At 34.4% G+C, this 25,212-nt stretch overlaps 2 protein-coding genes and 1 long non-coding RNA gene across 3 annotated transcripts; 1 reads left to right on the top strand and 2 right to left on the bottom strand.

Annotated features, from left to right (window-relative positions):
• Window positions 1-3,075: 3,075 nt before the first annotated feature.
• On the top strand, window positions 3,076-16,779 carry LOC145269618 (uncharacterized). Its single transcript, XR_013865138.1, has 2 exons — window positions 3,076-3,289; window positions 11,720-16,779. It is a non-coding gene; the product is annotated as an uncharacterized LOC145269618 (long non-coding RNA).
• Window positions 16,780-19,312: 2,533 nt separating this feature from the next.
• LOC145269087 (uncharacterized) lies at window positions 19,313-20,656 on the bottom strand. The gene has a single exon (XM_080124681.1). It carries the CDS (start codon window positions 20,193-20,195, stop codon window positions 19,461-19,463), a length of 735 nt encoding a protein of 244 aa, XP_079980807.1. The 5' UTR covers window positions 20,196-20,656; the 3' UTR covers window positions 19,313-19,460.
• A 1,655-nt stretch (window positions 20,657-22,311) lies between these two features.
• On the bottom strand, window positions 22,312-22,986 carry LOC145269187 (uncharacterized). The gene has a single exon (XM_080124800.1). The coding sequence runs from the start codon at window positions 22,984-22,986 to the stop codon at window positions 22,312-22,314; it is 675 nt and encodes a 224-aa protein (XP_079980926.1).
• Window positions 22,987-25,212: the final 2,226 nt, after the last annotated feature.

The following is a 25,212-nucleotide window of genomic DNA, read 5'->3' as shown; positions in this document are numbered from 1 at the left end:
AGGTAGGAAGGGGGTTAAGAAGAAAGGAAGGAAGAACAGAGCAGCAAAAAGAAGGAAAGAAAAAGGAAAGAAAGATGGTGGAAGATAATTTCCACACATGGAAGCATTTTTCGAAAAACCGGAAGTAATCTTTCTCCTTGTTTTGAACTCCGGATGAACAAAAGGATATAAAAACCACACGTTCGTGTTAGTTGTGTAGCCTTGTACCTGGAGAAATATGTGCTCCCATAGTTTTAAAATAGTCAAATTTTACTTATAAGATTATTCCTAAAAAAAAAACCCTCCAGGAATTTTTTTCTTTTCTCAAAGAAATACATAAATTTTTGATTTATTATTCTTTTTTGTCCAGTGAAATTTTTTTTATAAATATCTATAAAAAAAGAAAATATTGAATGAAATAGAAAAAAATTGTTTTTATCGTCCATTACTTACTGGACAATATAAGCAGTAAGGCTTCAAAAAAAAAAAAAATTCAACGAGGTTTTCTAAAACTTTGGACTTTAAAGGTAAATTTCATAAAACACTTCTTTTTTTTAATTTACAATATATTATTTATTGATCTTTTATCAATTTGTGATATATAAAACTTTGGTATATTAATTAATTATTAAAATTTAAATAGACATTTCAAAATGGGAGGGAATTAAAAAAAAACGTTTGTCTAAAATATTATATTCGGTTTATTGGAACAAGCATAAAATTTCACATTGACCCAGAAAATATCGTAAAAATTGAACCAATAGAAAAATTTTGATAAATTTTAAAATTTTAAAAATTGAAAAATATTTAACTCGTAAAATTCAATTGATTTCATTACGTAAAAAAAATGGCTGCATGGAGGCGCGCCGGCACTTTGTAAAGACTGTTTTTTTTTTTAATATAAAAAAATGATATTTCTATTATTTTTTATACAACTTTAATAGTTTATTTTGGAAGTATATTCCATTAAAAAAAAAAAAAAAAAAAACACTTTTAAAAGAGAAATTACGATTTTTAAAAAAATATTCGCAGTTTTGTGTTAGGGGTGTTAAAAATTCCCCCAAAATTCTGATACACCTACCTTCCCACCCGTCCCATTACTTTGAAAGGTCGATAAAAACAAACGGGGCTCTACCTTATTCATATTGTCCTTTCGAACTGATTTTTTTTACATACATTGCATTAAAAACAACATTTAACATTAACTGATGCAATATTTACCTTCTTGTATGGTTGTTCTTCTTCTTTCAATTTGACAATAAAATAAATCATCTTTTCACCAAAACTCACAAAAAATATTTGCCTTTTTTTTATTCCTAATTTTAAAAGTTATTGTATTTTTTACATTAAAAATTAAGTGCTTATTTTTTATTGCTAATAAATCATTAATAATTTAAACAATAAAATCATATTTTTTTAATTTGGTATTTTTTTTTTTTTTTTACATTAGGTCCACCTCCACCTCCACAATTTTCTTGAAAATGACGACTTTTGTAAGGTTTTCGACTATGCTGAATACGAAAATCGCATTGAAATTTTGTAGAGACAAGGAGTTATCGAGATATACAAAACTGTATTATGCATTGTATTCTTTGGCGGGCATGTTTTTACGCGCGTGCGCGCGCCATAAACAAATCTATGCCTCTACGACCGACACTGCTACCTAGCCTAAAAGATGACCCCTAAAGAAGAGAGTCTATGATACATTTTTTATATCTTGATAACTACTCGCATAGAAATTTTGCAGAGACAAAACACTACTTGTCTTTCTATGCGATTTCGGCATAGTCGAAAACATTCTTAGTCGTCATTTAAAAGAAAATTGTGGAGGTGGAGCTAATGTAAAAAGATATCTTTAATTGGTACTTATACAGTTTAATGACGACATAAAAAAATGGAAATATTGAAAAAAAAATTTTTTGTACGTACCTGTTATAGACTGAAGTTCTTCGAAAAAAAAATTCACTTCATAGTTTTTTTTTTTTTTTACAGCGAAAAACAATTATTTATCACAGCTACGTCAACGTGGCCATTTTGGAAATGTTATTGCAGCGCCCAGGAATTCCCTAAGGGCAGGTAACTTTCCCCAAGGGCAGGTAACTGCCCTACGTAGCAGAATACCCCCATTTTAGGCCAATCTAGCCCTTTTTTTTCCACCAGAATGAGAATTTTTTTTTTTTTTTTTTTTTTTTTTTGCGAAGACAGATGCCATTTTTGGAGTGGTTTTTTTTTTTTTTTTTTTTTAATTTGTAACAGAAGAAAATAAAAAGAATAAAATATTAGAAAAATTAGAAATATGCAACCGAAATTTTCGAATTAAAAAAAAAAAAACTTAGGGTTTGTATTACTGTATATGGATATGTTTTTAGTGTTTTTATTCAATGTAACAATTCAGCTCGAAAAGCATACAGTGTTTACCGATGTATTGGAAAATTCAAAATGCCGCCAGAGTCTCTCTTTAACACAGTAACTTCAGGAAAAGACGTTATAAATAATAAACTAGGCAAAGTACTGTTAGAAATTCGCTCAATATATATTACCGTGACATAAGTTGACATATATTCGGTGTTTTTTAAATAGTATTTTGTGTAGTTTATTATTTATAACACCTTTTCCCAAACTTACCATGTTAAAGAGAGTGTCGGGCACCATTTTGAATTTTCCAATACATCGGTAAACACTACTCTGCGCATGTTTCGAAAATAATCGCGTAAAAAATTTTTCAGTTCTTTGCATTCTTCAATTTCTTGGCATATTCAATAGTATTCTGCTTTAAAAATAAAAAAAAAACGGAAAAAAAAATTGCAGATGTGATGTATGTGTGCATCTCATTCTGGCGAGAAAAAAAAGGCTAGATTGAGAAATCTGGCCTAAAATGGAGGTATTCTGCTAGGTACATTTCCAAAATGGCCACGTTGACGTCGTCGTGATAAATAATTGTTTTCCGCTGTAAAAAAAAAAAAAAAAAAAAAACTACTTGATCAAATGAAGTGAAATTTTTTTTCGAAGAACTTCAGTCTATAACAGGTACGTACAAAAAATTTTTTTTTCAATATTTCCATTTTTTAATGTCGTCATTAAACTGTATAAGTACCCTTTAATTTAACACAATACGTAATAGTAAAAAATAAAAACAAAACTTTAAATCACATTAAATGAAAAAAAATAACAAATATATTAAAATTTTCTGCGAACTTTCTTTTTTCGGTCGCCATCTTAAAATATTAACTTCCACCCGTCAAATTCGCCTCATTTTAACTAACTCATCGTATAATGGTTTCTTTGTTAAAAACAGATTGCCAAATTAACAGTAAGTATTTATTAAATTTTACATGTTATTTTTTTTACTACTGGTGTGCGATCAAACCATTATGTTTCACTTTCGTATTAATCAACATTGCATGTTTGCTTATAAACGATTGTAATATTATTGAATTCGGGGTTGTATTACTGTACACATAGATTCGAAAAAGTTGTCAAAAAACAAATATATAACAAATAAATGTTATCAAAGGCAAGATAAGTTACTTTTCTACCAAACTGGATATAATTTTCGTGTTTTTATTCAATGTAACATGTTTATTCAGCTCGAAAAACATAGTGTTTACCGATGTAATGGAAAATTCAAAATGACGCTCGACTCTCTCTTTAACACGGTAAGTTCAGGAAAAGGTGTTATAAATATTAAACTAGACAAAATACTGTGAGAAATTCGCTCAATATATATTACCGTGACATAGGTTTACATATATTCGGTGGTTTTTTAATAGTATTTTGCCTAGTTTATTATTTATAACACCTTTTCCCAAACTTACCGTATTAAAGAGAGAGTCGGGCGTCATTTTGAATTTTCCAATACATCGGTAAACACTGCATGTTTTTCGAGCTGAATAAACATGTTACATTGAATAAAAACACAAAAAATATATCCAGTTAGGTAGAAAAGTAACTTATCTTGCCTTTGATAACATTTATTATATATTTGTATTTTGACAACTTTTTCGAATCTATGTGTACAGAAACCCCGTATTTGGTAAATATTCAAAAACATTTTCGATATTAAATTGTATTTACTAAACATATAAAAACGATTTTGATATTAAAATGTGTTTACTAATTATACAAAAATATTTGTTTTTTACACACACACACACACACACATATATATATATATATATATATATATATATATATATATATATATATATATATATATATATATTTGTAAACAAAACGCTTTTATTAATATTACATCTTTTTACGTACTAAGACAAAAAACAAATTAATTTATTTTTGCTTTTTATGAAAATAAAATCGTAAACATTTATAACTTAAAAAAATATTTTTTTCATATCTTACGAGAAAACACCTTAAGTCCGTGTAAAAAAAATAATATCATTCAAACAAAATTAATTTCTCAAAATAACAATATAATCATTTAATTAAGCATTGTTTATTCAGTATTTTTACAAAAGTAAAATAAAATATAAATACAAAAAAAAATATTTCATGTGAATTTAATGATAATGTTTTCTGAAAACTTTAAAACGCCATATTCTAATATTTTTTGTATGTATGAACATATAAACACTAGCATAACAATAGAATGAAGAAATGAATTTAAAAAATGAGTTATTTTTTACTAACGATTCATATGAAAAAAATATGGATGGACAGAACTGCAATACACAGATAGGAATTTAACCCCAACCTACTACTCTGTACCGATAGATGTATCAGAAGCCACCATTAAAACTGCCGTGTATGAACTTGAATAATTCAACTTACTACTTGAAAAATGTAATTCACACCCTATTTTTTTTAATTAAAGGAGCAAAGACCAAATAATAAAAAAGAAAACAGGTTTAATAGCAAATTATGCAATATTTATTTTTTAAAAACGGTTTTCTTCAAAAAAGATTTAAAGAAAATCAACGAAATTTTACTTACTTCGATTATAAAAAATATATATAAATTCGAAAAAATCACGTACCTATAAAAACTACTATTCAATGGGTACTTCCATTCTTCATTGTTAAGAATTTATCCATATTTATACTTATATTCAATGTCCTTTTTAAATAAAATACTTTTTTTAGACAAGGATAAAAAAAACGTGAACTCAGATTTTTTCAACTGTTTAAATAAAGGGAGACACACGTCTGATTTTATTTGCCTTTGTCTTCCAGTGGCTTCAAAGGGACATAATTAATATCTCTTTCTATTGCGTCCTGTAAACCAAAATTAGTATTTTCGTGCCTCTGTTAGTTAAAAAATGAACACATTCACTTATAAGTTTTTTTCCTTTATAAAAAAAAAACACTCGGCCGATATTTTTATTCTCTTAAAGAAATACATGAATTTTTGATTTAATATATTTTAATTCTACTTTATTGAGTGAATTTTTATTAATATCTAAAAAAATAAAACATTGAATGAAATAGAAAAAATTGTCGTCAGTGTTTAATATGTACTTGACAATCTTAACATAACATATGCTTCCACATAAAAAACAAAAAAAAATCAACGTTGTTTAAAAAAAAAAGGTTTTACACTTTGGACTTTACAGGTAAATTTCCAAAAAACACTTCTTTTTTTGTTTTGAATTAGAATATTTTATTTATTGATCTTTTATCTTCAATTTGTGATATATAAAACTTTGGTGAGTAAATTAATTATCAAAATTTTTATAGACATTTCAAAATGGGGGGTAAATTAAAAAAAATTTTTTTTTTAAATCGTTTGTCCAAAATATTAGATTTGGTTCATTGGAACGAGCATAAAATTTCACATTGACCCTGAAAATATCGTAAAAATTGAACTAATAGAAAAATTTTGATAGATTTTTAAAGTTTAAAAATTGAAAAATATTAAACTCGTAAAATTAAAGGTAGTGTTCTTCACTTCATGCTCATCCCTATTCATTTCAAACATCGAATGGACTGTTCCTTTTAAGCTCTCTAATTGAAGGTTACCCTCATCCTCATCTATTTTATTAGCATCTCTTCTAGTCCTTAGTATGCTATTCATGTGGTTTACTCTCCTTTTCCCATACACAAGAAAAGCTATTATCATCATCACGACCAAGATGATTATCATAGGATATAACCATTTACTTACTTCTTCCCATCGCCATTTTTCTCATTCGTTATTACTCTTCACTGTTCGTAACTCATCTACTAACTCGCTCATAACAGTCGTTCCGACCAGTCTCAGAAGAGGTGGAATTTCGCAAGCTTCTATCTTCGGAAATTCCTTAGTGATAGGGGTCCATACTTCCGACCACTTTACACGCGGTATTTTAATTAATGACAGAAAGTCATTCCCGAGCTCAAACTTCTCTGTAAGTTTATAGGATGGCAAGATCTCCAGAGTTGGGCCGACTGCTGCACAACTCATAGGTAGATCTGTAATGGTCATAGATGGATGAATAAGTTCTTCACCTTGTTGCTGTCCCTTGCAGACTTTCGTCCGCCTTCGCTTACTAGTTGAGGCCACTGCCCAAACACCATCCGATAGATGTATAGCTTGGGGGGTGAGTGTATCCATCGACACCTCGGCTCCACAGTATTTATCGATTCTCTCCTCATTACCTTGAAATAATTGAATGACGCATAAGTTGTGTCCGTTAGTTGATTAGATGGGACTTTTTATTGCACAAACTTTCAGTGCATTCATGCTACACGCTAGTGCTTCACTAGGCGACAACACTATGAATTTGGTTCGGGTGGGGTTAAAAGCTATTCCTTCCGTCTCAACATTGTATCTTGCTACTGCCCCCTCCCCAGTGACGTTATTAGGAAACGGTATCGGTAAATTAATTACGTTAAACACCTCAAAATCGCTATCTCCACTCAACAAAGGTAACTCAACCATTACATAAATCTTATCGTTTTGCATAATTGTAGCACAACTTAAGGCTTTATAATATTCCCATAGACTCTTCTTTGGATCTTCTGGTAAGCGTAAAGCATGCGGCAAGTCTGACTGAATCATCCCGAGTATTGTTTTTAAGTCTTTAGGAGGTATGATGCTCGGTGACATGTGTGCTAATAAAAGTAAATCTAATTGTGTCCTAACATGTTCCATCGCCAATGTCAATAACTGAATTGATGAGTCGAGTTGGTTTGTCATCATCAGCAGTTCCAGTATTTGCCCGATTACAGCCTCTACGGTACTTATTCCGTTTAGGCTTGTGACCGTACAAGATAGCCAGTTAATTCGTTGTCTATGTTCTATAAGTTCATATCTAGTAACATTCATTATCGATAAACTTTCCCCTACGACGTGCTTTATCTTCTGTTGATTTTCCTCTTATATGCTTTCTTAATGCCTCTGTGTCACTTTCTGATACTGTACCAAATAATATGTGTAGTGCTTTACCTACGAAAGGTAGTATAGATCTCTTTCTAACTCGTTTTTGGGTCCCTTCTGTTGCCAATAATCCAATATCCCTGAAATATCCTCCAACGTATCGGAGTCTTTGCTTCATCTTAACTAATCGTCCTCCTAGTGATACAAATAACACTGGATCGGAATCTGTCCCAAGTTTTGATTGATTTTTCTGCAATTGCCGATTTAAGTCCGTCGCTAAGTCAACTTCGTGTTCTAGTTCGCTTTGAACCTTCCGATACGCTCCTAGATCGATGACTTAGAGCGCGCAATTGTCACCTCGCTGGTCTTCTTAAATATTGCGCTGTGGGTGTGGCGCAGCGCTACTGTCCAACCAGCCATCATTACCATCATCACTATCAGGCGACGCATCCTACAAGTACACATAGTAGAGCTCTTTTATCATTTGTTCAATTTTTATTTCAATTATTCAATTTCATTCCCCAAATGACTTTACGATAGAATTAATTGGACTTTCTTTGTCTTCATCTTCTTTATAACTATCTTTCGTTTCCCCTCGTTTTGTGATAACATTGATAGGTCGGTTTATGCTGCTTCTCAGAAGTCTAGGTCCCATCATGTCGCCTATTACTTCTGGGGGATGTGTCGACGGAATCGTATTGCTCTCTGATTTGTCAGCCCTATTCTCCTTACCAGCTTCCCTAGCTCTCTGTATTGACAATGGAATGTCATCTTCAGATTCCCAACCTTCCGAATCTGGGGGCGTATTTGTTGTCACCGTCAGCAAGTCTGTATCCTCTACCTCAAATTCTACCTCTAACTCCTGTTCAACTGCTATCTCATCATAAGCCCACCTATCCGTATCTTCCCGATCTCCTTCTGGATCTATCAGGGTGGCTTTCCTTACAGGCCTATCTGTCTGTATATTAGGCATTTTCCACTCCCTAATATTGGCTTTGCAGATATCTGACGCGTGAACCCTCTTCGTTTTATTTGTCAGTTGGTCCCATATTTTATGTTACCGGTCCCGTTTGTTTTACTATCCTATAGTACGGTTTCCATCTAGGATCTAATTTTCCTTTTCTAACCTGTGCTCTGTAGTATACCGGGTCGCCAACTCCATATGTTTTCTTAACCCTTCCATCATTGACTCTTTTGTTACGCTTTTTCTGTGCTGAGTTAATCCTTCGACACACTTCACTAAACAGAGAATGCTGCTGCTCGATCATTTTTTTATGATTTACTTCTCCAGTATACCTTTTTTTTGGTAGTAGAAGATTATCTAATGCTAACACTACATCTCTATTGTGCACCAGGTAATATGGAGAGAATTTAGTCGTATCGTTATGTGAAAATCTGGCCGTTGCTAAGGCCTGATTCAAAAACAAGTCCCAATTTTCGACTTCGTCCTCTAATAACTTTGACAGCGTATCTCCCAAAAACCTATGGAATCTTTCTACTTTAGCATTGCTCTGGGGGTGGTATGGAGAGGTGGTGACATGTTTCACTCCTAAATATCCCGTCACCTCTTTTATAGCAGTATTTACAAATTCTCTGCCATTGTCTGTCACTAACATATGTGAGACACCATACCTAGGGAAAATTTCATTCATAAGTATCTCCACCATGGTCTGTGCATCCTTCCTTTGCACAGGGAATGCCTCTACCCAGCTAGTTAACCAATCGACCATGCTGACTATATACTTATTTCTCTTGTTACTACTATTATATGGCCCTGAGACATCCATGCTCCACTTCTCAAATGGATATGATGGAATATCAGTCTGCATTAGGGGTGTCTTAGCGCCCTTAACAGCCCGCTTCTGGCAAGTGACACATTCTGTCACATACGAGTGGATATGTTTATACATACCCGGCCAATAGTATTTCTTCGCTAAAAGCGAGTAAGTCTTATCAATACCTACATGACCTAACCCATCATGTGCTACCTGCACTACACTGGCCCTCACGTGGCCATCCGGGACATACAAGCATAACATTGAGCTCTTTTCTTCTCCATTTAAATAGTATACCCGATCATCTTCCAACAGGTATTTTCTCGATTTTGATAGCGGTAATTTCCCTTCTACTAGCGATTTCTCAAGTTCACTATACTCTTTGTCCCTGCTCGCTTCTAACTTAAGTAGTTTCAGATCTATCGATTTCCACCCAATCTTATCGGAATCGTCTTCTTGAGAGTCATTTTCTTCTGGCTCTATTTCATCTTCCATCTCCGAGGGCCTATTCTGCAATTGCTGAGAGTTGAGTATGCAGATTCTATAGTTATTATCATTAACTAGATTCTGATCACTAGCGTTAGCTTCTTCCCCTACTGCTTCGGGAATTCTAGATAATAAATCTGCACACGTGTTCTCTTTTCCGGACAGGTATTCTATCTTACAGTCGTAGCCACTCAGTTGCATAGCCCACAGTTGCACCTTTCGATTCTTCCATTCAGCATCGAACAAGTACTGTAATGGGTGATGATCAGTTTTTATTACGAACGTCGGGCACGCTAAATAAAAATGCAGCTTTTGCAAAGCGTACGCGATGGCATAGGCCTCTTTTTCAATCACGGGCCACTTCTGTTGGGTCTTTGTTAACTTGTGAGAGAGAAAGTAGATAGGCATTTCATCCTTTATTCCTGGGATTACAGCTTCTGCCTCTTCACACGGCTGAGTCAAGCAAGCTCCGATACACATATCACTAGCATCCGTATATAGGACCATAGGCTTGTTCATATCGGGATAAATCAATAAAGGAATAGAGGTCAGCTCCGCCTTTAATGTATTGAATGCTTTCTGACATGCCTCAGTCCAATTGAACCTAGCGTATTTTTTGTTAGATTAATTAGCGGTATAGCTATTCTAGATAACCCTGCTATGAACCTTCTGTAATAACCTACAGTCCCTATAAATGCTCTAACTTGTCTAACTGTTAGAGGTTCTGGCATTGCCCTTATAATCTTTATTTTATCAGTATCTGGCCTTACTCCAGATTGGTCTATGATGAATCCTAAATATTTAGTCTCTTTTCTCATAAATTGAGACGTTTCGATCTTCAATTTCAAGCCATGATATGTCAGACGATCTAACACAGTCTGTAAATGTCTAAAGTGTTCTTCCGGGGTTTTTGAGAAGATTAAGATGTCATCCAAATATGCCATGGCAAAATGTTAAAATCCCCTCAACACTATTGCCATTAATGATTGAAAAACACCAGGAGCTCCTGCTAGCCCAAACGGCATGACACGGAACTGGAACAACCCCATGTGACAACAGAAAGTCGTTTTAGGTTTGTCCTTCTCATTTACTGCCACTTGCCAGTAACCTGATCTTAAGTCTAAGGAGAAAAAACATGCAGCCTTTCCCTAGCATCGCCAAAATGTCGTCTATCAAGGGCAGAGGATAAGCAGTAGATTTTGTTATCTTATTAAGTTCTCTAAAATCTACACAGAATCTATTTCCTCCGTCCTTTTTCTCCACTACTACTACTGGGAAACCCCAAGGTGATTGAGACGGCTCAATAATACCAGCCTCTCCCATCTCCTTCACTGCTTTCTCAACCAATTCTCTCTTCCAAATAGGCGTTCTGTACGGCCTCATCTTTATTGGTTGATGGTCTCCCGTGTCAATCGACATTTTTACTGTATGTGTATTATCTAAATCCTTATCTGACTTAGCTAACACTCGCTTATTAGCTTTAAGTAGTCTTCCTAATCTTTCTCGGTATTGGTCAGGACAGTCTAATTCCACCTTGTCACTAATTGCTTCGCTCTCTACAGGCATTTCTTGGCAGCTCACCCTAGTTTTTAATGTTAACACTGAAGCTCTGCCAAACTTAGTTCCTGATTTAATATTAACTGTCTTTAGACTCGTATTTGCTACAATAAAATAATTAAAAAAATCTACTCGATCAGGAAATGTCGAAACATGCATCAAATATATTTTGATTGCAACCATTAAATTTTCCAACTATAAATTTTGGTATATTTTAATTTGTTTTTCCACAATAATTTTTTAAGTGACAATAGTCTTAAAAAATAGCGTATTTAATACAATTAAATTTTTAAATAATAAAATATATTATGATAGAAAATTATTTTTATTCATAAACCTCTTGGACATTATAAAAACGAAAATTTTTACATAAATCTTTTGTGGAAATTTTGTTTAGTATCTAAAATAAATGACATCGTTTGATACGTATAGCAAAAATATCATCATTTAATTTAATCAATAATGAAGTTTTAAAATTTTCTAATAAAGCTGCACATAATAATTTCATGTGTTTGTTGAAGCCTATTTCTTATTTATTTAAATAATTTTGTAAACAAATTATTAAATACACATTTTCTTGTAATTTATCTTTTATTTTTATTTTGCAGGATATTAAATTATCAACACAAAGAAAAACAAATACATAAACAGGTGGAAACCTCATAACTATACTCTTATGGACTATATGAGTTTTCTGACGATGATATATTGGTAAAGTATTTTTCTGTATATAAATTTCTCTTAGTATTATTCTTGCTGCCCACTCTTCTCTATGGATCAGAGACCTGAACCACATATGGGAGGCACGTAAAAACACTGGAGACGTACCACCAAAGATGGCTCTGAAAAATCCTCAGAAGCAGTTGAAAGGACCGACGCACCAACACCAGCGTCCTGAGTAAGGCTGACATTCCTACTATCACCGCTACTATTGCTCAACGCCAGCTCAGATCTTCACCTCCCAAAACAGATTTTCTACTCTCAGGTTGTTGAGGGAAAGCGTGCCCAGGGTGGCCAAAAGATGAGGTATAAGGACAACATCAAAGTAAATTTAAAGCGGTTTCACATGGACCTTGAGACATGGGAGGACGTGGCTGGGAGCAGGTTGGCATGGAGGAGTGCTGTCCACGAAGGTGCTGCACTTTATAGCAGTGACCTAAATCAAGCTGCTGAGGATAAACGCAAGCACAGAAAGGACATATTATCAACCAGACACACCCAACCCCACCCCACCACCACTACCTTTATCTGCCCAAATTGCACAAGAAAAATTGGGTCTAGGATTGGGCTTTATGCTCACCCACAGAAGCCACAAGAGAGGACAGTCTTACTTGGACACAAGTGACCGCCGATGATGATGATGATGATTCAAAAGGCAAATATGATGGTTTAATTAATACAGTTAATTAGGCATCTAAAATAGTGGAAAAATACATTGGCAATCATTGCTATTTATCTGAATTCTGATAAACTATATCAAACATAATTCCATTAAATGATCTTCTACATATAAAGCATATAAAAAGTTAGAAAATATGTGAATTTTTCTTAATAAATTCCGTTTACGTAAAAAAAGCACAATAAGCTACACAAGAAAAAATTGTACTAAAATATATCAAATACTTCAACTTAAAAATGAACTCTAAACCAAATAATAAGGAGAAATCATATGCTTGTGAAGAATGTAGCTCTTCTTTTACAAGTAAACACAATCTGGTCGTTCATATGCGAACACATACTGGAGAGAAACCATATTCTTGTGAAGTATGTGGGGTTTCTTTTACAAATAAATACATTCTGGTTATTCATATGCGAACACATACTGGAGAGAAACCATATCCTTGTAAAGTATGTGGCTCTTCTTTTTCAGACAAACGAAATATGCTGCGTCATATGCAAACACATACAGGAGAGAAACTATATTCCTGTGAAGTATGTGGCTCTTCTTTTACACGAAAACACAATATGTTAGATCATATGAGCATGCATACCGGACAAAAACTATATCCTTGTGAAGTATGTGTTTCTTCTTTTACAACTAAAAAAAAATTGGTCATTCATATGAGAACACATACTGGAGAGAAACCATATACTTGTGAAATATGTGGTTCTTCATTTGCACAGAAAAATAATATATTGCGACATATGCGAACACATACTGGAGAGAAACCATATTCTTGTGATATATGTGGTTCTTCTTTTGCAGAGAAACATCATATGTTGAAACACATGAAGACGCATACTGGAGAGAAACCATATTCTTGTGAAGTATGTAATTCTTTTTTTACAAATAAAAAAGACTTGGTCATTCATGTCCGTACACATACTGGAGAGAAACCATATTCTTGTGAAATATGTGGTTCTTCTTTTGCAAGGAGACAAACTATGTTTCAACATATGCGAATACATACTGGAGAGAAACCATATTCTTGTGAAGTATGTGGTACTTCTTTTGCAGATAAAAAAAACTTAGTCACTCATATGCGTACACATACTGGAGAGAAACCATATTCTTGCGAATTATGTGGCTCTTCCTTTGCAAGGAGACAAACTATGTTACAACATATGCGAATACATACTTGAGAGAAACCATATTCTTGTGAAGTATGTGACTGTTTGTTTACACAGAAACACAATATGTTTGAACATGGGTGAACACAGAAGTAATTGGACTTATGTAAAGAATCTTAAAAACTACCTGACAAATATAGCCGGGAAACAAAATGTAAAGAAGATTCAAACAATTGCAGTAAAAAGACAGTTAAAATCTTACAATGATCTCTCTGTTGCAGTGTATAAAATAGCAGGTGAATGTTTGACATTTGGTAGGATTCCCCTATCCCTGACTTGAACAAAATTATAAGAAAATTTTTTTTTAAATGAGAGAAACCATATTCTTATGAGATATGTGATTCTTTTTTTTTTTTACACAGAAACCATATTTTTATAAAACTCAGCGACTTTATCCTCGCCTACAACATTTTTCACTGACAGTGCAGCCTGGACCGATTCCTATTCTTCAACCATTCTCCAGAGCACCGGATTTGTAAGCACGCAAAAAATGACATACCTTCAATGGTCTGAGGGTTTGATGCCAAGCAGCTGTCTTTGTTTGAGTAGCATCCTCATGGAACCAGCTACATGATGAGATCATAAGCCAGCCCACACTACAGGCGGCCTTGATACAGACGCTGGTCAGAACTCCATGGTTTTCCCCTGTATAGTTTCTCTTTGTATATAGCCCCCTAAATTCTCACTGTCTTTTCCCCGTTTTAATGGCAATCGTTTGTGCATTTATTCTTTGTGAATTAAGTGAATGAATGAATATGAATTTTCTGTAGATACACTATCTTCCTCTTAAATATCCAATATTCAAGTATGCAAAACATTTGAACACATATTTTGCAGTATGTGACATACACAAATCTAAACAATATTCCTATTAATTATTTTTTCTTTTACCCACACAGAAATGAAAGTTTCATCACAAACCATATGAAATATGTTGTGCTTTTTCTTTTTAAAAGCATCCAATATGAAGAATATCTGAAATTGAAAAAAATCACACTAATTTTATTCAGATATTAAAGATAAATTCCATTAAGCAAGGGAGTAACTTGTGTCATAATGAAGAACTTTAAAATTTACGTTGCTAATACAACTGGTTAACTAATACATTTTCGAATAATAATAATATTTTCGAGTTTAGTGATCACTATTCAATGGCATGGAGTCATTGGGCGAGCTAAACTGAGTCTGGAAAAATTTATCGATTTCAATTCTAAATTTATTGGTTAGTCTCTTAACAGCATTCGATCACAGCCTGGGTCATTTTCGAATTATTGTAATCGCAAGTCGAGCAGGAGTAGCTTAATGGCGGGAATTCTGTTGGCGAGCAGAGCCGCCAAACCTCACTATGTTGAGAATTTGCTGCAGATGACTATTCACTCGTGCTAATCGAATTTAATTCATAATTTTCAAATGTAGTTTAACCTTTTGTTATTTCCTGTCACATGTACTGGTTCTAGTATGCCATGATTCGCCCTTATAACACTGCAATGATCAACGCTTTTACATTTATCCCTTTCTTGTCTTAATCCTCCATCTATTTTCATCTCTCCTTGAACGAGTCTTCTAAATTGGCATTAGTTACAAACGTTTTTTTGTTTAATTCATTATTAAAGTTTACACCACGGAAAAGGGCCTTTTAACAGATGTCTTAATTATAAAATCTGTTCTACCAAAGGAGATTTTGTTTGGAGTCTTATCAACTCTATCTTATCCACAGCAATATGTGTTGTATTTTTCTGTTTTTAACAAACAATTTTTACAACTTGACATTTTCAGAAACTTGGTTAGTAGCACTGATCGGTTTGCTCTGTTTCTCGATTTGTCTACATTATTGATTAACCTTATTCAAGATATTAGTCAAGATTTTTATTTTGGTGAAAATGTTTAAATAAATTTATGGTCATATTTCCCCCTGGGATAAGATCCTTGGAAGATTTTCTTCATAGGACCAGCCCCATTGGAAGATATTAAGCACGTCTTGATAAAGGTCATTACGATTTTTTTTAATGTCGACCGAATTTTATTTCACAAATACTCGGTAAAAAAATGAACTTACCGACGTTCTCTTTTCTTATCTGATTCTATTTTTTTATTGCCCAAAATAACGTAAACGTTTTCTTTGAGAAAAAAAAACAGTCATTTTTTACGATTCCTTCAAATTCAAATTAAAACTTTAGCTTTCATTTCTTTTTTCTGCGTGTCTCTGTGGCATATCAACTGTTTTAATCTTTCACAGAATTGTAGTGAAACGGATCTGTATGAAACTGTAACAGTAATTAAAGGAATCAGTAATTATCCCGAACTGATGTTGAAATGAAAAAAGAAAATCCTCGGACGGGAAATTTAATACACGAAAGCAAAGTGAAATGAGTTTTTGGCGTTAGTTTATTTAAACAGTAATTTGAATTTTGCAGTTTATGAATCGGTTGAATTGTCCTTCCAATTGCTTTTTATGACCCATTTGCCTTCAGTTTTCCAATACTGACCCTTATTGCTCGCCTGTGCAGCTCGACTGAATTAAGCTATTGAATTTGGCCCCATTTCCTTTTTCTATTATGTGGTAAAATCGCTTGCATAGCAAAAGTGATTTTGTATTTTCATTGATTTTCCAAACACTGTCTTGTAAAATTGTGTTGTTTGATTACTTGAGTTACGTAACCCCCCCCCCCTCAGTTACTATCTGTGTCGAGTTGTGCCTCCTTACTTTTAATGTGTCAGTTTAAATATAAGGTTTCATTTTTTGTAATCTGCATTTTTTACTGGACGAAATATATTATAATGACTTTCTCATCAGAAATAAACATGTAAGTATATGACGATACTGACGAACTGAATAAAGCATAGATGCCGATTCTCATAAGACATGCAAAGGTATTCGTCAATGAAGAACTTTTATTTTGTTAATATCATAACTTTTACATCATTCAAAAGAAAAAAGAGATAAACGGAAAATGATGTTTCAAACATAAAAAAAATAATTAAAATTGATAAATACACAAAGTTTATATTATCGACGCCTTGAAACAGTGTCCTTATGTAGTTGCTATTTGGTACGAGCTTGAAAAATATTTTATCATTCTAGAAATTTTCTACTCCTCATCAGACTTTCATTAAATTGTTGATACTTTTTCAATTTTTGATTGGATTTTTATTTTTAACTGTAAATATAGGGACACAAAGGTGGTTTTATTGACATACAAAGCCGTTCGAGGACAAGCGTCGAGGTTCATTGGATGACTGATTAAAGAAAACCTCCGATTGACATGGCGACAGCGGAGGGTGTCGCTCATAAAAGAAGTCAGTTGTGAAAGGACCGCCATTGATGCGGTGAGAGAGCTTTTCAGGCTTCAAGAGTGGGCTGGGGAGGAGATGGGCGCCCTGGCCCAGCAGATATCGGAATTGACCATACGTGCCTTTCTGGACCAATCGGTGCGAGATGGTGGCTGATTCAGGCACTATTAAATGGGTAGTTCCATTCTTCATTGTTAAGAATTTATCCATATTTATATTTTAAATTCCATGTATTTTTTTAATAAAAGGATATTTTAAAGCGAGGGTCATAGGAAAACGCATTTTCGTAACGTGTTTTGCGGCAAGCTTAAAGAGCTGCTGCTACTGCTAATATAAAATTTATCAAATATAGATTCGTCCAAGTGACATAAAAATGTATCTTTTTTATTGCGTGTGTTAACACAAAATTATTATTTTTCGTCCTCCGTAGATAAAAAGAAACGCACGTTCACTTATAAATGTTTCCCTTAAAACAAAAACTCCACTTTCGATTTTAAAAAAATTCTTTTAATGAAATACACGAGTTTTTTATTGATATATTTTAATACATCTTTATCGACTGATTTTCTTTTTAATATCTAAAAAAGAAAACATTCAATGAAATAGAAAAATTTGCCGTCAGCGTTTGGTATTTACTTGACGATATAAGCATAACATGAGCTTTCATTAAAAAGAAAAAAATCAACATGTTTTAAAAAAAAAAGGTTTTACACTTTGAACTTTACAGGTAAATTTTTCAAAAAACTCTTCTTTTTTGTTTTAAATTAGAATATTTTTTATTGATCTTTTATCGTCAATTTGCGATATATAACACTTTGGTACATAAATTAATTATTAAAATTTTAATAGACATTTCAAAAGGGGGGGTGAATTTGAAAGAAAAACGTTTGTCTAAAATATTATATTTGCTTCATTGGAAAGAGCATAAAATTTCACATTGACCCTGGAAATATGGTAAAAATTGAACCGATAGAAAAATTTTGATAGATTTTTAAAGTTTAAAAATTGAAAAATATTTAACTCGTAAAATTCTATTGATTTTATTACGTAAAAAATGGCTGCATGAAGGCACGCCGGTATTTTGCAAAAACATTTTGTAAACACTGTTTTTTTTATATTTAAAAAAATAATATTTCTATTATTTTTTTAAACAACTTTAGTTTATTTTGGAAGTATATTCCATACAGAAAATAAACAACCCACTTTAAAAAGAGAAATTACGAGTTTTTTTAAAATGTTTTATTCACAGTTTTCTGTTAGGGGTGTCAAAGTTTCCTCCAAATTTCTGATACACCTAGTGCTTCCATACGCAAATTGAGACGCGTGTGCCAACTTTCGGTGTCTTTAAAAGTTAGTGTCTCCTTTTTATGCACTATTACTTGAAAAATTCAGAAAAATATAAATATTAGTTGATTTTGCTCATTTATTTAAGACACCTGAGTATTTACGCTTTTCAAAATGATCACTACCTAGGAACGTTGGGATTTGTATTACTATACACATATATTCGAAAAAGTTGTCAAAAAGCAAATATATAACAAATACATGTTATCAAAGGCAAGACAAATTACTTTTCTACCTAACTGGATTTGCTTTTAGTGTTTTAATTCAATGTAACATATTTATTCAGCTCGAAAAGCATAGTGTTTACCGATGTATTGGAAAATTGCAAATGGCGCCCGAATCTCTCTTTGACACCGTAAGTTTGGGAAAAGGAGTTTAAAATAAAAACTAGACAAAATACAGTTAAAAACTCGCTCAATATATGTTACCGTGACATAGGCTAGGTAGGTTTTTGACAGTATTTTGCATATTTTTTATTTTTAACTCCTTTTCCCAAACTTACCGTGTCAAAGAGAGATTCGGGCGCCATTTAAAATCTTGCCAAACGGTTATGAAGATTGGATCGTATGTTTCCGTGGCGTCAGATTTGTGTGTACTATACGAACTATGGAAAAGCAGAAGCGACTTAATGATTTTTTAAAACCTTTGTTTATTTTCTTCAAACTACAATTAATAATTAATCTTTGTTATAATTTTGTTAGGTTTTAAGATTTAGACATTTTAATGAATAATAATATTATAAACATTTTGTATAATAAATATGAAATACGGTTTTACTGAATGTTCTTTTGGTTACCTACGGGCTTCCATATTTTGTTCGGTAAAAAGAGTCAAACAAAATATGAGGGTGAGGGGTTACAAAATGCTTAATATTGTGCAATAATATTTTCAAATTGGTTTTAATCTATCGATAAAATAGCTGACAAGAGGCATTGAAGTGAGTAGAGAAAAAGACAGAAATAACCTTAAAAACGGAAGGCTTAAAATATATACAGGACTGTTTTCTTTAGAATATAGTTCTCTACTGAAGAGCGTATAGACAAGGGGGAGATAATACACGCTAAGTTAACACGATTAAAGTTATTGGTGAAGGGGAAATAACTCCGTATCGCCATATATTACATTCTCCCATCCTTAAAAGATTTAGAGTTCGTCGTATCGTACTGGTTTGCGACGCTCTCGTGTAGACTGTCTCAACTTTTCAGGTTCCTGGGTTAATGCAGGATCCTCATCCTCTGCTGACGGGCGGATGCTCTCACCATCCGTCATGCTCGTCTCTGCCGGGTCATCTTCCATGTTTGGTCCTTCAGTTGGTGTTGGTGTAGGTGTGATTTTCTTACTTCTGGTGGTGGTTGTGTCTTTTCTTAAGGATAAGTCACCAACTGGAGCCAAGTCACTCATGGAAACTGTCGATTCCCTTCCGTCAGGAAAACGCACATGTGCATATTGTGGGTTCGCTTCTACGAAATGCACCTCTTCTACAAGGGGTTCATACTTACTGGTACGAACATGACGACGTAAAAGTACTTGGCCCGGTGTAGCGAGCCAGGAAGGTAGGGAGTGTCCACTTGGTGAGCATCGTTGATAAGAAAATAGTCTCTCATGCGGGGTTGCATTAGTTGCAGTGCAGAACAAAGATCTGATTGTGTGTAGTACTTCTGGGAGTACGGTTTCCCATTGAGCTTCTGGGAGGTTTCTAGAGGCTAGCGCCAGTTGTATGTGTTTCCAGACAATGCCGTTGTAGCGTTCACATTGTCCATTCCCTTGAGGGTTATATGGAGTCGTTCGACTGGTTGCTATGCCTAAACTGGTAAGGTATTCCCGGAGTTCCTTTGACGCAAATGAAGACCCGCAATCAGTGTGGATATATGAGGACATTCAAAAAATGGTGAATAACTGGTTTATACACGTAATCACCACATCTGTTGTCATATTTGGACAAGCGAATGGGAAGCGCAAATATTCGTCTATCACTACCAACATATATCAATTTTTGGAGTTGGAAGGTAAGGGTCCTTTGAAGTTCATGCTGAGTCGTTCCATTGGTTGTGTGGCCTTAATTAGTTTCGCTGCGTCTGGTGTGTGGAAACGAGGTTTTCAACAGGCACATACCTTTTTAACCTCTTCTATCGAGTATGGCAGGTTTCTAATTTTTATGAAGTGAGTTAGTCTGGTGATGCCTGGATGACAGAGTCGAGTATGGAGGTCGAATAGTTTTTCTCTGCTAACGACAGCTCCACAATGTGATTTTGATAGTGTGTCAGCAGGGATGTTATTCTTGCCTGGGCGGTACATTATGTTGTAGTCATAACACCCCAGCTCCATCCTCCATCTTTGGATCTTATTGTTTTTAATTTTACCTAGTCTCTCTGTGTGGAACATGTAATGCACTGCTTGTTGGTCGGTGACAATTGTAAAATGTCGAGTAGATAAATAGTGGGATCATTTTTTGACAGCTTCGACTATGGTGCAAGCATCTTTCTCGACTGAGGCGTGTTTACGCTCAGTAGGTGTTAGTGTACGTGAGAAGAAAGCCACAGGACGACCGGCTTGGTTCAATGTAGCCGCAACAGCTGTATCAGAGGCGTCTGTTTCCACTACCAGTGGGATATTCTCATCGATGGAGTGTAGTAAGGCATCCTTGATCTCTTCTTTGAGGTCCTTGAATGCTTCACGGCATTTTCTTCAGGGGGAAGGAGTTGGCTATAATCAAGGGTCTGATCTTGTCTGAAAATTTGGGAATCCACTGAGAGTAGTATGAAAACAACCCGACAACTCGCCATAGTGCTGCTTTATCTCTTGGGGTTAGCAGTTCCTTCAGTGGCTGTAGTCTTTCTGCGTCAGGTTTTATTTTACCCTGAGATATTGTGTAGTCCAAAAAATCAATAGATTCTGTTGATATAACAGATTTATTTTTATTGAAGGTCAGGTTGTGTAGCCGAGCTACCTCCTGAATTTCGTGAGGTTCTTATCATGTTCCTGCTTGGTCATTCCTACCACTACTATGTTGTATATGTACACATAGGTACCAAGGAGACCGTTTTGTTTTACTAGATTATCTATGGTTCTTTGGAAGCAGGCCACTCCATTCGTGACTGCCAATGGTACTCTACAAAATTGGTATAATTTCCCGTTAGCTTCAAAAGCCGTATACGGTTTTTCTTTCTCCTGAATAGGTATCTGGTGATAGGCGCTTTTTAAGTCTAGTGATGTGTATAGTTTATATTGGGAGATTTCCCACGCCAAGTCATCCATTCTAGGTAAGGGGTAAGCATCTAGTTTTGTAAATCTATTGATTGTTTGGCTGTAATCAACCACCAGTCTTTTTTTTTGTCATTCATTCGAGCCAATAAGAACTTGAGCTCTCCACGGAGATGTACTCTCTTCAATTACTCCCTCCTGAAGCATCGTATTTATTTCAGATTCGATAAAGTTTCTTTCATTGCCTCCGAATCTCCTAGTAGCAATGGGTTTGCAGTTATGTGCAAGGTTTTAAAAAAGTGGGGGACTGTCTACTGAAGCTGATGGTACGCTGCATGCAGTAGGGTAAGACACGAGATCTTTCCTAGGACCACCGAAAGCAAACAAGACTCCAGAATGTTGTCTCATGAAATCTTGACCAAGAATGACGTCACTGCAAAGATTTGGTAGTAGAGAGAGAGGAGTATTTGGGTAAGACTCACCTAGCAAGTTGAGGTTGACTGAGCAAAGTCCTTTTACTGGAGCATTCAGAGGCGAAGAGGCCATGGAGACGGATCCTGAAGTGGGTTTTATTTTTAATTTATTTCTTTTCGCGTAGTCGAGCGAAATGAAAGATCCAGAGCTCCCGGTGTCCATTAATGCTGCAGCTTCATTTTTTCCAATCATTATGTATACAGTGGCTTGCCTTAGTATCGATGAAGAGGAACAAAGAGAAAAAGCTGCCGTTGAATCTGAAGCTACTGTTACGGGTGCGGACTTATTGTTGTTTGTAATAGTAGCAAGTCCGTGTGTTTCAGTTGACGAATGTATTGAAGCTGAAGTAGTTGTATTTGGCCTGGACCGACAGACTTTTGCGTAATGCCTGATTTTTACATCGGCGACACATGCTTTCCTTAGCTGGGCAGAATTGGCGATCGTGACGTGGTCCGTTGCAGAAATAACACTGTGTTTTTGAGTTGGGGAGCGCAGCACAATTTTCCATCGTTGAAACGTTCCCATTCTCAGTTGTAGAAGCACTGACTGGTGGAAAATAGCGCGAATAAGAATCGCAGTTTTTCTGAGCTGTGTCGAGTGCCCTAGATTGGTCAATGGCGGTATCTAGGTCGAGAGTCCCGTTTTCCAATAACCGTTGCCTGATGGTGTTCAATCGTAGACCAGTAATAAAAGCGTCTCTTACACTATCATCCCGGTTTTGTGTCACATCAACTGCTTTAAAATTACATTCTTTTGATAGAAGTCGTAGTTCTTGTACGTACTCGTCAATTGTTTCTCCCTCTTTTTGTGCGCGAGTTGACAGCACATGTCTGGCGAAAATTCCGTTGATGGGTTTAACGTATAATTCCCTGAGTCGATTGATTACTGCTTCGTAGGTTTGTTGCTCCACTACGTATTCATAGACATCTGAGGAAATGTACGTAATCAGCAGGTCTAGTTTATCGATATCATCCCGTATTTCAGTTCTCCTCATCAAAGCCGAAAACGTCCGATACCAGTGGTTGAATATTTTCGTAGAGGAAGCGCTGTTAGGAAGTGTATCCCAGTTTGTCAGGTTTTAAGAATTTGTCCATCTTCGTGCTTTTGTAGTTATATATATTTAATATTTTATCGTGTATTAAATTGAAGTGAGTAGAGAAAAAGACAGAAATAACCTTAAAAACGGAAGGCTTTAATACACGATAAAATATATACAGGACTGTTTTCTTCAGAATATAGTTCTCTACTGAAGAGCGTATAGACAAGGGGGAGATAATACACGCGAAGTCAACACGATTAAAGTTATTGGTGAAGGGGGGATAACTCCGTATCGCCATATATTACAGTCATGTTTATATTAAAACTTAATATTTAAAAAAAAACTTTAAACACAATAATTTAAAAATCTATGCGATAACGGAACATTTTGAAATAATGGAATTTAATCGTTTTAATCTGTTAAGAATTAATTAATGTTTACGAAGTTTCTTTGTCTTGGCAATTCAACTGATTATATTAATTTGAAAAAGCGGTATTTAATAAAAAGCATAATAATATTAAGTTTATATCAATTTTTTTAATTGTAACTTCAAAGTAAATTTTTGTTTAATATGTGTATTTAAATTTTTAAAAAATAAATATTTTTACTTACTCTTATGTTTCATAATAAATAGAAATTTCGACAGATTTAAATATATTTTGGTCGAATTTCGAAACATTAATACGGGGGGGGGGTAACACGCACTAAAAAAAAATATTTCCCCTCGTATATTTTACGAAAACTGCATTTCGAAAATTTCACAAAAATCTGACCATTAGTTGATTTTTGCTAGATTTATTAAATACGGGTATGTTTTTGTAGCAGTTAACAAACTATTTATTGTAAGCGGATCAATGCCCAGTGCAAAAGTGATTTGGCCGCACTGACCAATCGGTTGGCAGGGCGCATTGATTTGAGCTATCCTCTTAAGAACCATTTTTAGCCCTTTGGGGTCTCAGCTGCTAGCGCCCGAGGGACGCCAGCAAGCAACCTAAACACACCTCTCTCACTCACTCCTCCCACTGCTACTTGTTGAGGAGTGCAGCCTGATGGCAGACGACACTTTAAAACAGACATTTATACTTTCTTTCTCTCCAGTCTGAGATACAATCTCGCCTTTTCTAAATAAACCCTTTTTTTTTATTGTTTTGTTAAAAGAAATGTCGTTTGGCCTTGTGTAAGCCATAATCCACCTATATTTTAACGTTCGGAATGTCTACTACATGGGAACGTTATTTTAAAGCGCCAATTATGTAAGCACGATTTTCGTCTCGCAATTTCATTATTTTCGTTCGATGACAAAATTTAAAAAAAATCATTACTGGTTTATTTTGCCCTTCTTCGTTTAAATGGTACAAAAATTGGTAAAATCCATTGAAAGCGGTCGGTGGTTAAAGCTGTGTACGCATTATAAATGTTTCTTTTCTGTGTCTTATGTTATACATTAGTACATTAGGGGTCATTTCGAGTTAAAAGTTTATTTACTGCACTCATCTGGACTAGAGAAAATCATGATTTAAATGTGTATGTCTCGTCTAAATAACTAACGATGAATATCTAATATGGCCGACAAGACGGGTGATCAAAAAATCAGATCGAGCGTACCGCGTACCGAAAAACGAAATGAGACTAACGAAATGAGACCTCATTTGATCTCATTTCGTTTTCCGGTACGCTCGATCTGACTTTTTGATCACCCGTCTTGTCGGCCATATCAGAGAATTATCGTTAGTTATGTAGACGAGACATACACATTTAAATCATGATTTTCTTTAGTCCAGATGAGTGCAGTAAATAAACTTTTAACTCGAAATGACCCCTAATGTACTAATGTATAACATAAGACACAGAAAAGAAACATTTATAATGCGTACACAGCTTTATTTTCTCATAGAACCACCGACCGCTTTCAATGGATTTTACCCAAAAATTTATACTGATAATATTAATTTATAATAGAGTTTCATCGTGTTACATATAGGGTGGGGTAATTCTGTAATGACTTTTGGCAGTCCCTAGTAAACACTTTGTGCTTTTCGAGCTGAATAAACATGTTACATTGAATAAAAACACTATAAACAAATCCAGTTAGGTAGAAAAGTAACAGGATTCTGCTCTCTCAGTTTCATTATTTTCGTACGCTTGAAATTTGTTAAAAATATTGCTAATTTATTTGAACAT

Source organism: Euprymna scolopes, chromosome 45, assembly GCF_053919585.1.
Source record: "Euprymna scolopes isolate OS-2025 chromosome 45, ASM5391958v1, whole genome shotgun sequence".
NCBI lineage: Eukaryota > Metazoa > Mollusca > Cephalopoda > Sepiida > Sepiolidae > Euprymna > Euprymna scolopes.
The sequence above is the reverse complement of the archived record's forward strand: the minus strand, read 5'-3'. Positions and strand labels throughout refer to the sequence as shown.